This window comes from Cervus elaphus, chromosome 6, assembly GCF_910594005.1.
Source record: "Cervus elaphus chromosome 6, mCerEla1.1, whole genome shotgun sequence".
Classification (NCBI taxonomy): Eukaryota; Metazoa; Chordata; class Mammalia; order Artiodactyla; family Cervidae; genus Cervus; species Cervus elaphus.
Window position 1 is genome coordinate 25,305,371 of NC_057820.1, and position 21,378 is coordinate 25,326,748.

At 41.3% G+C, this 21,378-nt stretch overlaps 2 protein-coding genes and 1 long non-coding RNA gene across 4 annotated transcripts in view; 1 reads left to right on the top strand and 2 right to left on the bottom strand.

Annotated features, from left to right (window-relative positions):
• The window catches only part of ART3 (ADP-ribosyltransferase 3 (inactive)), a 135,648-nt gene extending 132,308 nt beyond the window's left edge, over positions 1–3,340 (bottom strand). Inside the window, exon 1 of the mRNA XM_043906447.1 lies at positions 3,263–3,340. The gene's annotated coding sequence lies outside the window, so the exon portion shown is untranslated. The remainder of the gene's footprint in view (positions 1–3,262) is intronic.
• A 7,820-nt stretch (positions 3,341–11,160) lies between these two features.
• On the bottom strand, positions 11,161–12,737 carry LOC122696441. Its single transcript, XR_006341755.1, has 2 exons — positions 12,214–12,737; positions 11,161–11,230 (listed from the first exon to the last, which is right to left on the bottom strand). It is a non-coding gene; the product is annotated as an uncharacterized LOC122696441 (long non-coding RNA).
• A 652-nt stretch (positions 12,738–13,389) lies between these two features.
• Positions 13,390–21,378, top strand: part of SDAD1 (SDA1 domain containing 1) — a 28,772-nt gene continuing 20,783 nt past the window's right edge. The window contains exons 1-4 of one of the 2 annotated variants that reach the window (XM_043906435.1): positions 13,390–13,605; positions 17,893–17,997; positions 18,473–18,571; positions 21,250–21,360. In XM_043906435.1, coding sequence (XP_043762370.1) covers positions 13,516–13,605; positions 17,893–17,997; positions 18,473–18,571; positions 21,250–21,360 — 405 coding nt within the window. In that variant the 5' untranslated portion in view covers positions 13,390–13,515. Of the gene's footprint in view, positions 13,606–17,892; positions 17,998–18,399; positions 18,572–21,249; positions 21,361–21,378 lie in introns of those variants that run through there. The other variant, XM_043906436.1, reaches the window with a different exon arrangement.

A 21,378-nucleotide genomic window follows, 5' to 3' on the forward strand; every position in this document is an offset into this window, starting at 1 on the left:
TGACAAGCCTCAGTTTTCCAAGACCTGACAAGAAAGTCACCAATATCCTTTTGAAAACTCGTTTTAGGAAAATGTGAATTTCACTGTCAGTTTGACTTGTTTCCCAGTTTGTGAATATTGTGATTATCAATCACCACACCAGCTCGCCTGAAGAGTGTATTAAGTCACCAAGTGCTAGAGGGACCAGTGAATCCTGCTAGTGGAGGCATGGATAGTGCCCAGCGAGCCTCTGCAGGGCTTGGAAGCCCTCTTAAAGAGGGAGTTTCAAGCACTGCATAAGAGAGGATGTCAGGCCAGAATTTAACCCTGTCTAGTTTCTCACACTGCAGATGATTTTCAGTGCTGCCCAGTGGTGATCCCAAACAGCGTCTTAACTAGTCATGAGACTCTTAGCTCCTTTCATGTAACTCCCCCGAAAAATCGAAATGTTCCATAATCTGAGAGTTTGACCCAGTTACCTTGCATCTTACTGCTAAAGTGGTCAATGTATCACTAATACCCAAAGACTACATGTTTTGACTTAGTTAGCTGTGACATATATATATCATTTATATGTATACATATATGCTCTAAGCAAATATTAATTCAAAGCAGTATTGACATCTATACTCTGTACTTGGAAATATTTTCTTTGTTAAGACAATGCTATTAGCAGCTATACTCTATAAGAATTAATTTTTGAAAATTTTTAAAAAGACAATGCTATCAATAAATGGACCATTGATCAGAAAAAAGTCTTGATTTTTTTAATGTCGTGAATATGTGCCTCAACTATTACATATTTAACAGTAATTCTCATGTGTCCTTATTCATTTACTTTCATCTCAAATAAGGTGTAATTGAGATAAATACATGGAAGCTCTTTAAAGGGCTCTTTGGAGACAATAACTTCACAGAAAATTTGACACTATACCTTATAACAACATTGACCTACAAGAGTTATATGGAATGCAATTTATTTCCTAATCCTCAAGGGCAATACCATTCCAATAAGACATATATCCAAGAGACCATAAGTGTCCCAACTCTTTTCCATACCCTAAAACTATGTATGTTTAGATTTTATAAAGCCTCAAGAAGTTACGGAGACCCAAATATAGGATAGGTTATTCTAGAGTCCAGGAAACTTGGGCTGAAAGTATTATGCAGTGTGGAGTCTTTAGAAAGTTGGGAGTGGACAGAGACTGTCAGCTTTGTATATTTGAGGTCCACCTGATAGACCAGACAGGTGTGATGTTCGGGCAGCTAGCAGCTGCTGATGGTAACGGGACAAAGCCCTCAAAGGCTACTGTGAAAAGAGAGAAGATTGTGGCTTCTGAGATATCTGGGTTAAGGTCAGAAGCCCACCATTTATTAGCTGTATGACCATGGTCCAAGTGCACTTTTGACCTCTCTGTGTGCCAGGTTCCTCCTCCAGGAGTGTTTGAGAAACAGGCCCAGCCTGGATCTTGATGCATAGAAAGTCCCCACTGCCAGTCCCAACCGTTTACCTCTGCTCACTTCTTCACAACAGAATGTGTTTCACATCTCATGCACACAGAGAGATGTTTCCAGGACTGAAGAAACAGGTTGGAAGGAAGCTGTGGTACATATACACCATGGAATATTACTCAGCCGTTAAAAAGAATTCATTTGAATCAGTTCTAATGAGATGGATGAAACTGGAGCCCATTATACAGAGTGAAGTAAGCCAGAAAGATAAAGATCATTACAGCATACTAACACATATATATGGAAGTTAGAAAGATGGTAATGATAACCCTATATGCAAAACAGAAAAAGAGACACAGATGTACAGAACAGACTTTTGGACTCTGGGAGAAGGCAAGGGTGGGATGTTTCGAGAGAACAGCATGTATATTATCTATAGGGAAACAGATCACCAGCCCAGGTGGGATGCATGAGACAAGTGCTCGGGCCTGGTGCACTGGGAAGACCCAGAGGAATCGGGTGGAGAGGGAGGTGGGAGGGGGGATCAGGATGGGGAACACATGTAACTCCATGGCTGATTCATGTCAATGTATGACAAAACCCACTGCAATGTTGTGAAGTAATTAGCCTCCAACTAATAAAAATAAATGAAAAAAAAAAAAAAAAGGAAAAAAAAAAAGAAACAGGTTGGAGAAATGAAACCAAAAGCGCACCTAACCAGTTTTCTTCATCTGTATTTTAATTCCATCGTCCGGGCCGTCATTGTCTCCTTCCTAGGCCACCTCGATAGCTTCCTCTTTTCTGCTTCTTTTTCTCAACTTTTCTCATGATCCTTTCAAAGCATAAGTCACAGAAGACCACCACCTTACTTAATACCCTGTCATTTCCCTTACTACCCTTAGTGAAATGACATCCTCTCCCCAGGCTCTCTGTTGTAATGCTTTCTAAAGTGGGGTGTGTGCATCCTATGGGGTAGATGTATTGAGAGTATTTATAACATATTTCGTCTGAAAAATAAGAAAGAACTGAAGAGATACTATAAACCCGAAGTCAGCGATTGATACAGTCAGCTTCACTCAATGCACTTGTCAGGTCACCCTGTGTCACATCCTGATTTCCTGTGGAAACAGTGAGACTTCCTCACCTGGGAGGGATGGACACGTGCCCTCATTCAGTCAGCCACTTTCTGCAACAGTTGGTCGCCACTTACGTGGGCACAGTCCTCTATGGTGTTATTGTTTGGTTGCTCAGTCATATCTGACTGGTGACCCTGTGTACCATAACCTAGCAGGTTCCTCTATCCTTGGGATTTCCCAGGCGTGAATACTGGAGTTGGTTGCCATTTCCTCCTTCAGGGGATAATATGGTCAATTTGGTGGGGTTTTTTTTGTTTTTGTTTTTGTTTTTTTTTTTTGCTGATATAGAGAGGATGAAATTAGGTGAGAAAGGAAAACAAGCAAGCTTCCTTACAAAGAGTTAATTAGCTCCTAGGCAGTCACCGAGCTAAAAGATCTCCTGAGGCATTTTGCAGCAAGTTTCCAGGCTGCAGTTTGACCCTGTATTTTAGGGAGGAAAGTGAATCACAAATGAGTAATCAAGTCAAGGTCTGTGAATGAGATTGCGAACTGGGACAAATTGGTAAAGGATTAGAGGGAAAGATATCAGGTAATACTATACAAAATTTGTAATACTATAAAATTTGCTATATAATTTTTAAAATCTTATCCTTTAAATATGCTATTTCACTTTACTGCTTCAAGCAGACTGTTTTCATAAGGAATTTGTTTTACAAAAAAAAACAACAACAACCAAAAGGAAAATTTGCTGGTACCTCTATCTCCAGGGAATGAGGCCTTCTGTGTAGTGTGTGGGACCAAGTAGGCCCAACCACCTACTATCAGCTTCCCTTCACCATTTGAGTAGACTTCCTCCAGAAAAGGGAACTAGTATCACACTCTGTTCATGTGAGAGGAGAAATGTCAAGGTAAATCATTAACAGAGAGGAAATAACATGTTACTTAAAAAGAGAGATGCCAGCAATCACTTCTACCATATTAAAACCATCAGAACGTATCTCCTAGCAAATGTCTCATGTATGGGGCTTTTGATTAGGGCAAGACTGGCTGGGGGTTTTTATGGAATGGAATTTAAAGTGAAAGTCAGCTAAATTTCCCCAAATAATAAGGAAACAGAAATTACCTCTGACAGGCAGGGAGGGGGTTGGGAATCCTAGAACAGCAAAAAGAGAGGCCAAAGGAGATGGGAGTCAAAGCCTGCTGTAAAAATGACAGCAGGGGGACTTCCCTGGCGGTCCAGTGGTTAAGACTTTGCCTTCCAATGCAGGGGGTGCAGGCTCAGTCCCTGGTTAGGGAACCAAGATCCCACATGCCTCGCAGCCAAAAAAACAAAACATAAAGCAGAAGCAATATTGTAACAAATTTAATAAAGACTTTTAGAAAATGGTCCACATCAAAAAAGAAAATCTTAAAAAAAAAAAATGACAGCAGGTTGCAATAATAAAGGTATAGAACATCAGTGAGAAATCTCCTATAGTGGGATCAATTCCGTTCAGTTCAGTCACTCAATCGTGTCCGACTCTTTGCGACCCCATGAACCGTAGCACACCAGGCCTCCCTGTCCATCACCAACTCCCGGAGTCCACCCAAACCCATGTCCATTGAGTTGGTGATGCCATCCAAACATCTCATCCTCTGTCGTCCCCTTCTCCTCCTGCCTTCAATCTTTCCCAGCATCAGGGTCTTTTCAGTTGATGGCTCTTCGCATCAGGTGGCCAAAGTATTGGAGTTTCAGCTTTAACATCAGTCCTTCCAATGAACACCCAGGACTGATAGTCAGCTTTAAATCACTGGTGTGTAACACTCAGTTTTAAATGCCAGCCTGCCTGGGACTCTAAAATTAGATTTTAAACTTTTTGTAATTGAGGGAACCAGGACTTAGGTCACTTTATTTGGATATGGAAGGTAACTCCAGAAAACAGATCTTTGGGGCCACTTGGGTTATATGGCAGCCATGGAGGTGTGCTGCTTGGGTTACCCTTCAACAAAGAGCTTGCAGGACTTTCTTGGTAGTCCAAGGGTTAAGATTCCATGCTTCCAATGCAGGGGGCGCAGGTTTGATCCCTGATCGAGAACTACGATCCCACATGCTAAGCAGCACAGCCAAGGAAAAGAACCAACAACAATGAAGAACTTGCTATTTAGCCCCAATAAGGGTGGTTAGCTGACCACCTCCAGCTGCAGAACCGTGGACTTACCCCAGATTTTGAGCTGAGGCCAAGCTCTCACTGGGCAGCCTCCAGCCGATGACTGAGTATAGAAGGAATACTAGAACCCTATCATTTCTGCCAGATGGGCAGCTTTCATCAGGAGCTCCCCAATGGATTGACTAAAACTTTGGCAGATCTGCATCCCAGTCTGAGACAGTCTCTCCCCAATTCTGTTCCTTCCCACTTTTATTCTTATAAAGGTCACCAACAATACATCTCTTGAACATCTGATTCTGTCTCAGTGCCTGCCAGAGAACCCAAATGATGCAAGTTACATATACTTTTAAAATTTTAATCAATAAGTATTAGCTGCTATTATCTTTATGATTATCTCCTATATCCCCCAACACAGACTTTTAACACTAGGAGAAAACTTTCAGATGGAAGGACAACCAAGAGCCTCAAAATCAAGAGACTAGAAGAAATTTCTGGCCCTGCCACTCATGGACTGTGGCACTAAGTCTCATGGCTTCTTCTTTAACTGCTGAAGCATAAGAGATTATGATCTCTAAGATTTCTGTAAGGGCTCCCCAAACACTGGGACTCCCATGTGGCTCAGACAGTAAAGAATCCGCCTACAATGCAGGAGACCTGGGTTTGATCTTTGGGTCAAGAAGATCCCCTGGAGAAGGAAATGGCAACCCACTCCAGTATTCCTGCCTGGAGAATTCCATGGACAGAGGAGCCTGGAAGGCTACAGTCTATACAGTCCATGGGCTCCCAAAGAGTCAGACATGACTGAGTGACTAACACACACCCAAACACTATCCCTTTTTAGCTTTCTGCCCAGAACCCCACAGTTTTTGCTTAATGGATATCTCAAACAGGTCACCTTTTACATTGATGCCCCCTGGACTGCTTTAAAAAATGTATTTGTATTTTAAGATAAACCACGGAACTAGTTTACGACTGCTGAAATATGAGAAGCCCATTTCTTTGGGCTTCTCATAATTTTGATAACGTGAGATGAAAATTGGAAGACTTCAAAAAAGTTTCATTCTTTCTTTATTCTCCATCAAGTGTGATGCCAAGTAATGTCCAGGTAGTTCTCACATTACTCCATCTTTCAGCCTGAAAGTGGAAATTTCCAATTGTCTGGTTACCCCTATGGGTCCCTTAGGTTGGGGACAGACAAAAGAGGGAATGTTATTCCATTTGTAACTGAGTCTAAGAGGATATAATCAGGAGAACTTTCCAGGGGAGTAGAGAGAAGTATTCTCATCATTTTCATTTATTTTCTGAAAAAAATAGAATCCTTGATGTTGTGGATGCTCAAGGACATCCCTCCACAACGGTTATATCATTTGGGTCACAGAGGAACAGTTTTCTCCCTAAAAATTTATGGAAAGTTTTTAAAAAGCAAGCAAGTGTAATTTATAAGCAAAGAAAGAAATAGGGAATTTATATATATCACATGATTTCTCTCTTTACTGTAACTTGTCTTCTGAAAAAGGACCCCAAAATCTTATACCTTGCGTAAGCACTTTAAAAATACTATCCACAGCCTACCCTATCTCCCATAAAATGGAAAAATAATGTAGTGGTAATAGGAGATTTGGGGACCCAAAAGGAAAAATTTCCTAATGTAGTCCAATAACAGTGAAAATCAGGATCATCCAAACTCAATCAGATAAATAGTCTTACACAGACTAAGTTAATCCAGCAGTAACAGTAGATTTTTACAGAATTAGGCAGTGAACAACATCAGGTTTAGCTGGCACACCCAAGAAGTCTGGCAAAAGCATAAAAGCAAATCTTTGCTTCAGGTACCCATAATGAGATTAATTTATTTGTCATTTATTTGCTATTTTTTATATTACATTTTTATACATTTATTTTTGATCACACAGCATGTAAGATCTTAGCTCACTGACCAAGAATGGAACTTGGGTCCCTGTCAGTGGAAGTGCAGAGTCTTAACCACTGGACTGCATTAAATGATGATACGATGTGCAGTGGTCTGTCTGCAAAGGAACTGGTTACTCTCTTCTCTATACGCAAAATCATTCACTCCAAGAAAGCTGAAATGTTACCTTGCCTTGAGATTTTAGGTGTAACCACATAGAACATAAAAACCATTAGCTGGTTTCTGAGAAATACTTTGACTTTCTGAACTTGGTTACTGTGGTTTAAGAGAAAAAAATTCAAGAAAGATGGTGGAACTAGTCCCTGTTGAGCCTGGGATTGATAGATATGCCTAAAGGCCAACCCAACAAGGAGGAAAACATAGCTGGAATTGTGGATAAAACTCACAATAAAGCTGGAAAGAATTTGAATTTGAGCAAACTCTGGGAGATAGTGGGAAACAGAAGAGCCTGGCATGCTGCAGTCCATGGGGTCACAAAAAGTCAAACACGACCTCCCGACTGAACAACAGCAAAATATGAAAACTAAAATTTCTTCCAATATCAGTTTCCTATTGTGTATGTATTTCGTCAAATAGTAGAATCTTCTTGTTGAAAAGAAAAGCAAGAGCTCCCTCCAGTGGCCAATCTAACAATTAAAAATATTTTAATTAGAAAAGGACTGACAGGTACCTGGCTTTTCTGAACACAGTCACCATCACTGGTTTCTAATGAGAGAAACAATACGTAGAATTTGCATGTTAGTCACTCACTGATTTTGAGGAAATTTTTGTTCAGTTCTTACTTTAACAAATCACACAAACGAAGAACTGGAAGACTGGAAATGATTTACTCATTCCTTCTACAAATATTAACTGATTACCTCCTATGGCCCATGCATTGCTCCGAGTGTGGAGGATGGAGCAGTGAATAAGACAGGGTCCTTATTAAACTCATCTATGCAGAAAGACACAAAAACAAACAATTAAGCTAGTGAGTACATATTACGCCAGAGGCTTATAAGGGTAAAGGAGGAGACAGCAGGAGGAAGAAGTGTGGGTGGGAGGCAGGATGGGGGGGCTTAGGGAAAGCCTCCCTAAAAAGATGTCACTTGAGCAGAGAACTGAGGAAAATAAGGGAGCCAAACGTGTGGTGCTTACGAGAGAGGAAACAGAAAGCGTGAAGCCCTGAGGCTTTACACCATGAAGGCAGCTACAAGGCCACTTTTCAGGGCAGAGTGGACAAAGCGGAGCATGATGGGGAGGGGAGCCCAGAAAGGTAAGGTGGGGTCAGGTTATACACCATCTTCTATGTTCCTGAAGGACTTACTTTAGCTTTAAATCTGAGCGAGAAGGGGAGCTAGAAAAGTAACTGAACCTATTTAAGGATCCCTCTGGTCACCAACACAAGATACATGATACCAATACGAGAGACCAATACCAATACGCGATTGTGGGGCAAGGGAAGAAGCAGAGAGACCATGTAAAGGACAGTTAATTACCAAATATGTTTCCAGAAGGAGGGAGAGACCAACTGTACACCCAGTGTTGCAGGTAAGACAATGAATGAAAACTGACCTTTGGACTTGGCAACATTAAGGTGATCAGTGATCTTGATAAAAACAGTTTGGGTGGAATGGTAGAAACAAAAGACTAACTGGCATTTAAGTTAAATACAAACCTGTCATGGTCTAGCATTCCACTCTTAGGCACTCACCAAGTGAAAAGAAAAAAATATCCATATAAAGAGCTGAACACAAATATTGATAATGCCAAATTGGACACAACCCAAAGATTCAACAACGGGTGAATAGATAAACAAATTGCAGTATATCCATACCATGGAAGGCTACCTAAAAATAAAAGGAGTGAACTATTCATACACACAACATGGACACATTTTTAAATATTTAAAAGTGAAAGAAGTCTGACACAAAAGAACAGATACTGTAGGATTCCTTTTGTATAAAATTTCTGCAAGTGCAAACTTATGGTGACAGAAAGCAGATATGTGCTTGTCTGGGATGGTGCAGCAAAAGAAAACTTGGATAGTGAATATCCTCATTATCCTGATTGTAATGATGGTTTCATGGGTGCAAACATATATCAAAACTTATCACATTGTATACTTTGTGGCCTGTTTCTTATACATTAATATCTTTTTTTATTAATATCTTTTTAAAGATTTTTATTTATTTATTTTTGGCTGCACCGTGTCTTCGTTGCTTTGCTCAGGTTTTCTCTAGTTGCAGCAAGCAGGGGCTGCTCATTGCTGCAGTGCATGGGCTTCTCAATGTGGTGGCTTCTCTTGTTTAGGATCACAGACTCTAGGACGTGCAGGCTTCAGTTGTTGCAGCTACCGGGCTCGAGAGCACAGAGTCAATAGATGTGGCACACATGCTTCATCTCTCCACGGCATGTGGAATCTTCCCAGACCAGGGATTGAACCTGTGCCCCTTGCATTGGCAAGCGGATTCTTTACCACTAGCACCACCTGGGAAGTCCTGTATCCTTTCAAATCGAAACCCTATGCATGCTTCAAGACTTCTCTCAAATACATCATCCATCCTCATGAAGCCTTTCTGCAGTCATCAAAATAAACATGACCTCTGCTTCCTTTAGTCAGAGCCTCATTGTACCCAGGAAAGACTCGCTTGTAGTACTATTCATCTCACCACGTTCTGACCCAGGAGATAGATGCAAAAGTATCACATTGTTTGGGGAAGAGTTCCCTGGTTGCATAGTGGTTAGGGTTCTTGGCTTTCACTGTTGTGGCCCCAGTTCAACATCTGGTCAGGGAACTGAGATCCCACAAACTGTGTGACACAGATTTTTTAAAAAGCATTCTATTGTTTGGAACTGACGTAAGTAGGACTAATTCAGCTGGGAAGTGTGCCATTTTGCCCTCCCTCACCTCCCTCCTTCCTATTATTGTACTTGTAATAGAGATTTAATGGCTCAAGAATGGTGCTCAAGCTGCTGTCTGGACTATCGCAAAAAAGGCACCCCAAATAGAGATATAAGTCAAATGAGTGTGCTTCTTTTGGAAAAAAAATTTAAAATAATCCTCTAGTCTATTCCCTCTAGCCCCTCTAGTCCCAAATCAGGAAAGGAGTACATCAAGGCTGTATATTGTCACCCTGCTTATTTAACTTATATGCAGAGTACATCATGAAAAATGCTGGGCTGGATGAAGCACAAGCTGGAATCAAGATCGCTGGGAGAAATACCAATAACCTCAGATAGTCAGATACTACCACCCTTATGGCAGAAAGCAAAGAGGAATTGAAGAGCCTCTTGATGAAAGTGAGAGGACAGTGAAAAGTTGGCTTAAAACTCAACATTCAAAAAACTAAGATCATGACATCCAGTCCCATCACTTCATGGCAAATAGATGGGGAAACAGTGGAAACAGTGACAGACTTTATTTTCTTGGGCTCCAAAATCACTGCAGATGTTGACTCCAAGCATGAAATTAAAAGACGCTTGCTCCTTGGAAGAATAGTTATGACCAAACTAGACAGCATATTAAAAAGCAGAGGCATTACTTGGCCAACAAAGGTCCATCTGGTCAAGGCTATGGTTTTTCCAGTAGTAATGTATGGATGTGAGAGTTGGACCATAAAGAAAGCTGAGCGCCAAAGAACTGATGCTTTTGAACTGTGGTGTTGGAGAAGACTCTTAAGAGTCCCTTGGACTGCAAGGAGATCCAACCAGTCCATCCTAAAGAAATCAGTCCTGAATATTCACTGGAAGGACTGATGTTGAAGCTGAAACTCCAATATTTTGGCCACCTGATGCGAAGAGCTGACTCATTTGAAAAGACCTAGATGTTGGGAAAGATTGAAGGCAGAAGAAGGGGACGACAGAGGATGAGATGGTTGGATGGCATCACCGACTCAATGGACATGGGTTTGAGTAAATGCTGGGAGTTGGTGATGGACAGGGAGGCCTGGTGTGCTGCAGTCCATGCAGTCGCAAAGAGTTGGACACGACTGAGCAACTGAACTGAACTGAGTCTAGGCTCCTTCAAATAAGATATTTTTTAAGCCATTTGAATCCACATATTATGATCCATTTTATAATTATAATAGAGTCTCTCTTTTTACAAAGATATAAAGATTTTCTCTTCTAGAATAATTCACTTTAGGTTAAAAATCATTTGGGGATTACAAAAAGATGGAACGTTCCTTTGCCAATTCAAGATTAAGTTCAGAAGTGAACATGGAGTTTTTTCAGTGTTGCTCTGGCTAACATTACACTAAACATATGTACACTGTATTACACTTAAATTATTTGTGTTTAAGCTATTATCTGGGGCTTTTCTGGTGGCTCAGCAGTAAAGAATCCACCTGAAATGCAGGAGCCACAGGAGACCTGGGTTAGATCCCCCAACTGGGAAGATCCCCTGGAGAAGGGCATAGCAACCCACTTCAAGATTCTTGCCTAGAGAATCCCATGGACAGAGGAGTCTGGCAGGCTACAGTCCATTGGGTCGCAAAGATTCAGATACAGCTGAAGCAACTTTGCAAGCAGCCATTATTTAACGTTTAAAAAATACATATTTAGTTAGCCATTCAAATTACATATTCAGACTTACCTGGCGGTCCAGTGGTTAAGAATCCAATTTGCAAGGCAAAGGATGTGGGTTCAGGTCCCTGGTTGGGTAACTGAGATTCCACACGTGGACAAGAAAGAAGAAAAAGAAAATACATATTCAATTAAACACTCTCAGTCTTAATCTTCTCATCTAACAACAACAACAACAACAACAAAAGTCCAGCTTCAGGGTTGTTTGGGGGTAAAATGAGCAGACTCATGTACCCTCCTTAGATTGGCATGTAAAGCCTTCACCATCAGGACTGCATAGACTCACCGGCCTCATTTTCCTCAGCTCCTTCCCTGCTGCACACCTCCTCCCAACCATGAGTCACATCCAGACTTCTGGTCATCCTTCAATTCCACCAGAGTTTTCCAAGCTTTCACACCTTTATGCTGGCTATTTTATGTAGAAAATCTTTCTTTCCCTTCTCCAAAAAAAAACTCCTCATCATCAAAAATTTCAATCAAATAGTGTGAAACATATTTCACAACTGTGAATCATGCTAATTCTTCTGAACTAGCTTGTCTTCTCTATTGCTTCCATTGCTCTTTTATTCATTGTAAGAATGTGTTTTCTATTTTTCTCTCATTAGTCTGTGAATATCCTGAGGGTGAAATTTATTTTTGTACTCAAAACACTTGCCCTAGGGAATTCCCTGTGGTCCAGTGGTTAGAACTCTTTCACCACTGGCCTGGGTTTGGTCCCTGTTTGGGAAACAAAAATTCCGAAAGCCAAGAGGCATGTCCAAAAACAAAACAAAAACAGACAAACACTTACCCTAGTGCCTAATGTACAGACTATGAATAAAAGCTGGTGACATGGCCTGAGTGTTTAACTTATAAGTCATATTTTAGTGACTTAAATATTCATAGTACATAAGCTTTTAATTTTGATAGGAATTAAATTATTTCAATATATTTTGTTTTGAGAATGCTTTTTTCCCTCACTAATCCAACCAACAAAAACAACATTTTTAATTCAAATCTGTGAAAGGGCTTCTAAAAAAAATATTTATTGTTTACATTTACTTCTTAATAATTTCACAAGTACCTGGTTCAATGATAGGTAGAATAGTCCTTCTCCAAGTGTAGCTGAAAAACTGCAAGTGGTTTGCACAGAGTTCTTGAACTTGCTTGTGCCTAGATGTGATTACAGAGTTGTCTTGTTTTTTGGCTCATTCAGACATGGCCGCAGATGACCTGGACTGAAGCCGGTGTTCTGTGAAACTGCTTATATTAAGCAGGGGAATACCACTGTCCATCTATTGATGCCAGACCAGCTAGCCAGCTGACAACTATCAGGCTACATTTTTCTTTCTCATCTAGTTATGATCACGACTGCCTGGACTGAAATCCCAGCTTCCTCACCTGCTATGAACTTAGACAGTCAACTTGTCCAAGTCTGTTTCCACATCTGCAAAGTAGGGGTAATTTTAGCACCTATTTTTAGAGAGCTCTTCTCAGGATTCAATACAAGTGAAGTGCTTGGAACGGGGTGAGGGATTAATTCATTCTACACATATTTATTTTTGCACACTTCGCTTCTAACTTTCAGTTCAGTTCAGTCGCTCAGTCTTGTCCGACTCTTTGTGACCCTGTGGACTGCAGCACGCCAGGCCTCCCTATCCATCACCAACTCCCGGAGTTTACTCAAATGCATGTCCATCGAGTGGATGATGCCATCCAACCATCTCACCCTCTGTCGTCCCTTTCTTCTCCTGCCCTCAATGTTTCCCAGTGAGTCACTTCTTCGCATTAGGTGGCCAAAGTATTGGAGTTTGAGCTTCAGCATCAGTCCTTCCAATGAATACTCAAGACTGATTTCCTTTAGGATGGACTGGTTTGATCTCCTTTCAGTCCAAGGGATTCTCAAGAGTCTTCTCCAACACCTTTGTTCAAAAGCATCAATTCTTCGGCGCTCAGCTTTCTTTAAAACTTTAGGCTGTGAGGGTTTTTGTTTGTTTGTTTGTTTTCGTAACTATTAATTTTCATCTATCTGTTTCATGAGAGTGTCGGGATAGTGAAAGAAACAATTGTGTGGGGGGCGGGGAGAGTATTTCCATTTCAGATTATTTCAGCAACGCTAGGTAGTAGCAGGGTTGGTTGAAGTAGGGAAAAAAATCAGTAAACCGTTGGCAGAGCAGATCGGCCGCGAGAGTAAGTTTGACACTTTGAGGCTCCCGTAGTTAAGCTAGCTTTAAGAACCAAGATGGCGCCGCCCGCCGAGCTACCCATGTGCTGTTTCCGGTTACACACGGAAGCACGACTCCGAACGGCGGCTGAGACGGTTGGAAGTTGCCAGCGTTGTGGGTTTTATTAAAATTGCTCGTCGCGGAGCCAGTCAGCAGCCAACATGTCTAGCAGAAACAATAACAAGCTGCCCAGCAACCTCCCGCAGTTACAGAATTTGATCAAGCGGGACCCGCCGGCCTACGTGGAGGAGGTGGGAATGCGGCGCGGTGACGCTGGAAACCCGGGTTGAGACGCTGGCTATAGCGAGGCGTAGGATGTAGCTGGGGTTCTGTTTCGCCGCGTGTTCGTCTCTTAAGTTCAGGGGTTCCCCGCGAGGAGGAAAAAAGGTTAAAGGAGACACATGCCTCAGGGTTCTTTTCCCACCTCTTGAAAGCTGCTGCCTGCTTGGATTTTCTGCTTGCTTGGTAGACCCCGCTGCCACAGAAACACCTTTTAAGAGACCTCATTTTGCTTTCTCTCCGGACCTTATTGAGGTGGAGAGACAAATGGTCCGCCCCCTAACCCCCGACTTCCAGGAAATTTTCTCAAGCCTCTTGTTTTCTGAAACTCCTAAATTGAATTAGTCATTAACACTTGATGAAACTTTTGTTAGAATACTTTAGATCTAAGTCTGTTTCCGGGAGCTGGCGTTCTGTGCCAGGGACTGTGTTGGGAAGGAGGGCGGATTCTCAAGTATACGGGACAGACACAGGAGCTTGGTTGATGATGGTGTTCAGTAGTTCAGTCGTGTCCACTCTTTGCGAAACCATGTACTCCAACATGCCAGGCTTCCCTGTCCTTCACCATCTCCCGGAGCTTGCTCAAACTCATGTCCGTTGAGTCGGTGATGCCATCCAACCATCTCATCCTATCGTCACCTTCTCCTCCTGCCTTCAGTCTTTCCCAGCATCAGAGTCTTTTCTAGCTTGGTATGTATATTTAATATATATACTCTTCCCTGGTGGCTCAGACGGTAAAGCGTCTGCCTGCAGTGCCGGAGACCCGGGTTCGATCCCGGGGTTGGGAAGATCCCCTGGAAAAGGAAATGGCAATCCACTCCAGTACTCTTGCCTGGAAAATTCCATGGACTGAGGAGCCTTGTAGGCTACAGTCCATGGGGTCGCAAAGAGTCGGACACGACTGAGCGACTTCACTTCAATATATATTTAAAACCAGATTCAGTCTCATCAGAAGCTGGCATGGCCTGGATGTCAGAATTTAAGTCGGGAAAAGACAAAGTTGAAAATTAGAGATAAGATCCAGACTGTGAGGAGCTTTGTATACTGACCTCATACAAATTGTGAACATTACGTGTGTTTGAGCTGAGAAGTGACAGAATGAAAGTGATGATTTTGATATTAATTTGCCAATGCTTTCTTCAGACACCCATTTATCTGACAGGCATTAAACAGGTATCTGCTGCAATTATTTGTGCAAATGGCTAACATAATTATTCATCTTTTGATTGCCCTTCTCATTTCCCCTCCTCCTCCAGATTTTCACATAGAAGTATTTATGTGACCTATTGCTGTTGTTGTTGTTCAGTGGTTAAGTCGCGTCCAACTTTGTGATGCCATGGACTGCAGCACGTGTAGCGGTCTCAGTGGTTTAGATCACCTGCAGAGACAGCCTTTTGAAAGATTCACGGGAGTGGAAATAAAAGAGTTAGGAACAAGTACAAGAAGTTAAGTAATGTAGGTGAGGATTTGAGATGTGTAAAGCAGTGTAAACCTTAGGGGCTTCCACAGTAGCTCAGCTGGTAAAGAATCCACCTGTAATGCAAGAGACCCTGGTTTGATTTCTGGGTGGGGAAGTTTCCCTAGAGAAGTGATAGGTTACCCACTCCAGTATTCTTGGACTTCCCTGGTGGTTCAGACCGTAAAGAATCCCCCTGTAATGCGGTAGACCTGGGTTCGATCCCTGTGTTCAGAAGATCCCCTGGAAGAGGGCGTGGCAACCCACTCCAGTATTCTTGCCTGGAGAATCCCCATGTACAGAAGAGCCTGGTGGGCTACAGTCCATGGGGTTGCAAAGAATTGGACATGACTGAGCAACTAAGCACAGCCCAGCATAAACCATTAGACAAAGCAGAGTTGAGAGTCTATACAGTGCTGTATTTAAAAGCACTGGTTTCAGCACTAACTCTGTACTCTGGGCCTATTATTGACCAATTGTATAACCAGAGATTTAACCACCTGAGCCTATGTGTATTTGAATGTGCAAGGAGATAATACCTACCTCAGAGGATTACTCATCCATTCACTTAAGAAATTCCTATACAAATTCACACATATTGTATCTCCTGTGTGTTAGTATTTATAATTCTAAGCAGTCAGGGTACTGGGCTTCCCAGGTAGCTCAGTGGTAAAGAATCCACCTGCCAAGCAGAAGACACAAGAGACACAGGTTTGATCCCTGGGTTGGGAATATCCCCTGGAAAAGGAAATGGCAAGCCACTCCAGTGTTCTTGCCTGGAAAATTGTAATTTCCAGGAGCCTGGCACACTGCAGGCCATGGGGTTGCAAAAAGTCAGACATGACTTACCAACTCAGTCACTACCACCAAGCACTCAGGATGCAGGGATAAATAAGATAAGGGAGACTTCTTCTCTTGGATTTACATTCTAATGATAGTAAGATTCCAGTGATGGAAGACATAGAGTGATAAGAGTTATGAGGAAAGTAAAATTGGATATGAGTATATTAGGACTGGAGGCTGTTGATTTGGCTCCCATAAACAGGGAAGGCTTTTCTGCTATGATATTGAGACAGGTCAAGAGCATTCTAGATAGGGAGAATAGGAAGTGTAGAGGCTTTCAGTGGAGAAGAGGTGGAGAGGCGGCTGGTGTGGCTAACATGTAGTGAGCACAGAAAAGGGTAGTGTAAGATGACATGGGAAATGCAGGCAGACAGAGATTGGGTCATGTGGGGCCCTTGAAATCATGGTAGAGTTAAGATTTTACTCTTGGTGTGTTAGGGAGCCATTGAAGAGTTTTAAGCAGAGGTGTGACATGATCTGATTTATATTTTTAAAAATTTACTCTGGAGGTTATAGATTGTAGAGCAGCAAGATTGCAAATAGGGTAACTAATGTAACAGCTATCAGAATGGCCTAGGTGAGGGTTGGTGGTACTACCAACCTCTGTTGGAATTATCAACAGAAGTGGAGAGAAGTGAACAGATTGAGGTTAGCTCTCAAGGAAATGGAGACATGGAGCTAGTAGAACTTCTAGGTGGAGTGGACCTGGGGGAGAAGGAAAAAGGAAGGAAGAATGATTCAGGTGTTTTTATTTCTGCATCTGGGTATGTGACAAATACTATTTAGTACCTATTGTGTACTAGGTACTGGGACTATGGTAGTGAGCTATACAGATAAAAATACCTTTTTAATTAAATTATTTTCTAGTCATCCAGGGGAAGAAGTGGGATAAGGATCTTGCCGGGAGCACTCTGAGTAATGGGGCGCTCTCTTCACTTGTCAGTGGCATTGTGGAATCTAGAGAAGTAGGGTCTTAACTGAAGCACGTAGGGACTGCAGGTCTCCCTCTTTGATTCCTACTCTTGGAGAAAACTGGAGGCCTAGCAGTTTTGGAGGGAAATCAGGGGTCATGTTTTTTGACCAAGCCAAGTTTAAGATGTCTGTTAGACAGCTCAGCAGGCAATGGGATACGTGAATTTGGAGTTCACTGAACCAGTCAGGGATGGTAATATAAAGAAATATTCATTCTGTTTCTAAGTGTCCCTCTCTCTCCCCTCCCCTCCCCTTCCCCCTCTTCTCCATTCTCTCCCTTTCTCTCTATCTCACAGAAACACACATAGTTTGAAGCCATGACCTAGGCATGGAGAGTGGGTGTAGGGCATAGAATAGCTTGGGAGTTCCAGCATTAGATTATTGTTTTATTATTAGAATTAAACATAATTAAATGAAGTAATGTACACGATGAGTTTGGCACATAGTAAGTACCAAATAAAGGGGAGCTATTATCAGTATTATTTCTTTTGTATCAATTGCTTTTGCCTGTTAACACATCTTATCTAGAACTCCAGGGTAAAATAATTATTATTTAAAGGAAGAAGGAAATTTTGGCTGGAGAGCTTTGTGTACTTGAGGTGTAATTTTACATTTTATTGCCCATTTTCTGATTCATATATTTTTGCAGGTATTGGGGCTCCATATCATAGATAATACAATAGAGGATCATTTAGATAGTAAGTGGCAATATAGAGCCAGATCTGAGTCTTTGACTCTTGTTTCACTGTTCTTCATATCTTTGTACCTAGATTTCTAATGCTAAGGGAAAGGGTCTTTAGATTAGATGTGCACAGATTTTTCAAAACTCGTTTTGAAGAATATTGATAAAGGAAAACAGTGTTTTTATATACCTTTACTACGTCTTTTTCTCAATGCCACTATCAAAGATTTCTAAGTAACTTTTTTATTCTGTACTGAGAAAGTCTTGTAATAGAAGGTGACCAGTTTAAATTTTATTTTTTTACAGTTTCTACAGCAGTATAATCACTACAAATCCAATGTGGAGATTTTCAAATTACAACCAAATAAACCCAGCAAAGAACTGGCAGAGCTGGTGATGTTTATGGCGCAGGTAAGATTTTTTTTCGGAGGTGGGGGGTAAGTCACAGACTAGTTGTTACACACAGCTTGCAGAATATTTTCCCACTTGTGCCCAATCTCATTCCATTTGTAAGTGGAAGCCTAATTTAAAAAAATTTTTTTTTTACTTTCCCTTTTGCAAATTTTATTTTTCTCCTATGTTGCTAGAGGATTTCACTAGAACTTTTCACAGAACCAACCAGAGCAAAAAAAACTTTCAAACCATTTGTTTTCTTCAAATTCATCATAAAAGCAGATTCTGAATCATGTCATATAATTTACTAAGACTAGAAGAAATATGAAAGGAGTCAAGAGAGATTAGTGTGTAGAAGAGAAAGAGATGACTTGGAGCATCTACTTCTATGAAACATAGCCTTTTACTCTCCTTTTGCAGAACATCCTTAATCTGTGCATATGAATTATAGGAGAGAAAGGAAAACTTCAGAAGAGCCTTTGCTTTGTTACAGATTAGTCACTGTTATCCGGAACATTTAAGTAACTTTCCTCAAGAGCTGAAAGATCTTCTCTCCTACAACCACACTGTCTTGGATCCAGATCTCCGAATGGTAGGGCCAGTACTGGGGTTGATAAACTGTGCTATGGTCACATGTGTGTATAATATGTATGGATATTTGAATGAGAACCGTCTGCCATCTAGACATCTTTCTAAACCATTGATCAGTGTATCACCCATTCATTAAAATTCTTCTGTGCTTCTCATTTACACAGGAAACAACTCAAACTTACTTAGCCTGTAAATCCTTACATGATCTGCTTCCTGCCTGTGTTTCTGACCTCATCTCCTTTTCTGCTACACTCCCCTCTGATCTCTCTGTTCTGCCAGCCTGCTAACCCTGCCAGGATGTTCTTTTCCCCATTTTGAGTAGGTGATTCCTCTTAGTCATTCAAACCTCATATGCATGAAGAACCCTAATTACAACTTAGAGTTTTTATAAAGCTGAATTGAGACATTTATCCATTAAGTAGCCAGTTTGTGCATTTGTAAACACTGTTACCTAGGTGACTGACATTGGGTCCCTTTTACCTGGCCAGTGCTCCCACCTGCGGAGAATGTCAGGTGTAAAGGCTTCCAGCGGCCCTTTCTCTAGAGCACTGCTGCTGCTGCGAAGTCACTTCCCTCGTGTCCGACTCTCTGTGACCCCATAGACGGCAGCCCACCAGGCTCCCCTGTCCCTGGGATTCTCCAGGCAAGAACACTGGAGTGGGTTGCCATTGCCTTCTCCAATGCATGAAAGTGAAAGTGAAGACGCTGAGTCACGTCTGACTCTTAGCGACCCCATGGACTGCAGCCCACCAGGCTCCTCCGTCCATGGGATTTTCCAGGCAAAAGTACTGGAGTGAGTTGCCATTGCCTTCTCCCCTCTAGAGCACTGTCTTCAGCTAAATAGGAGCCCTAGCCCCTGAGGGGTGGCCCTTCCAGCCCACAGGTGATGTCTGACTAACCCAGAGGTTCAAAAGCCAACCCTTCCCACAGGGCGGATCCAACTCCAGGGCTTCTCTGTGATCAAACAAAGCTTGTCTCCAGCCACGGATAGATCCTTGCCCAGCTTTTCTCTGCCTTCTCCTGCTTTCTTTCCTTCCCTTCTAGAAAAGAGCACACACTGGACAAACCTCTGTAATGAATTGTGCTCTGTTGCTAGGGAACCCAGTCAGAGGCATTGTTTAAATCTCATGCATCAACTTTTCAAACATCTTTATAGCTGGTAGAACATACACAAAAATTATGGTCACAAAACATTCTAATATCCTTTACCAAAGCTTATAAAAATGCTAAGTCTGTAGATTCAACTTTGTTTCTTATTCTTTCATTTTCCCAAGCTTTCTGTAATTCTATTTTTATACTTCTCTAGGATTATCTTAATTTGGTTAGGCCCCAAAGAAAAAGAATACCATCTCAGCACAGCCTGAAAGGCTTCAGACTTGAACCATTATGGAAGACTTTTACTCATGTCATGGATTTTTCAAGCCCTTGTGGGCCATACAGATTTTGAGTGTAGAGACTTACTGTCTTTCCAAGTAATTAGGTTTTCTTTGTTTTGTGTGCTAACAGTATCCAACCAAATTGGTCTGCAGGCATTATTAAATAAATACATGTATTATTTCTTTGTAGTGTTTTATGATGATTAGTAGGTTTTTTAAAATAATTAGAAGATTGCTAGGAAACAAGGGATTGAATCAATATAATTAGCATTCCTCTTTAGAGGAATCATTAGAACACAATGGTGAATCCTGTTTTTAATTAGCTGTAGTGATAACCACCAATCCTTTTCAACTCCTGGACTTTTTCTTCCTAGCCTATTTGCTATTTTTCCAGGACTTTTATCATTCCCAAATTTTTGTTCACTCTTTCCTGCTTAAATAGGTATAAACAACTGTGTTTTTTAGTGGAACAAACAAAATACTCACATATATTAACATTTACTTACTTAATAAAATCATGGTTTTAAAATTATTTGTTATATTATTTTTAAATAACATCTACATATTTAATAAAATTTATATTTCTCTATCTTTGACATCATAGGTACCTATTATTTAAGTTCAAATTGTCACAACCTGGCCAGTCCTTTTAACAATGCCCATGATGTGTTCAAAAGCATCCTTGCATTCTGGCAGAAATAGTTTCAAATTCTTTCTTACTATTTTGTCTGCCCCAAGACTTGAAATCAACTGTTCGCCAAGGATCGCTAATTCCATCTAATGGAGAATTGTATTAGAAGCCAAAATTCGGGGGGTTAGGGAACTCATGGAAGTTGGTGGTGAGAGTGCTGCAACTGCCATTGGGCTGCTCTTACTGCTAACAGTACTTAAAAAAATGCCTTGTAAAGTCACAAATTCAGGTTGATTATTCCAGTTTAGTGTGTTATGTTATTGTTACCCACCTTTCTTATGTCTGTGGATTCACTGATCACTAGTATTTTATGTTGATACTTCCTTGACCTCCTGTGTAAAGGAGCCCTCCCTCAGTCACTATGTAGTAATTATACCACCCTGTTTTAAATTCCTTCCTGAGATTCACCTGTTTATATGCTTACTTGCTTGTCTGTCCCCTCTTCTGCTCCACCCCCAGTGTAAGCTCCACAAGGGCAGAGACTTTCTGTTCTGTTTCAATGCCTGGAATAACACCTAATTAGTAGAAGATACTAAGCAATTTGGGGATGTTCCGCCTCCATTTTGTCATCTTTATCATTGTCTTATAGTATGGTTTTTTTTCCTTCCTGAGACATTTTGCAAAGCTTTGATCTTGCTGAGAAATAAGAATCTCATCAATCCCTCAAGTTTGCTGGAACTCTTCTTTGAACTTCTACGTTGCCATGATAAGCTTCTGCGAAAGGTAAAGAACAAAACCACT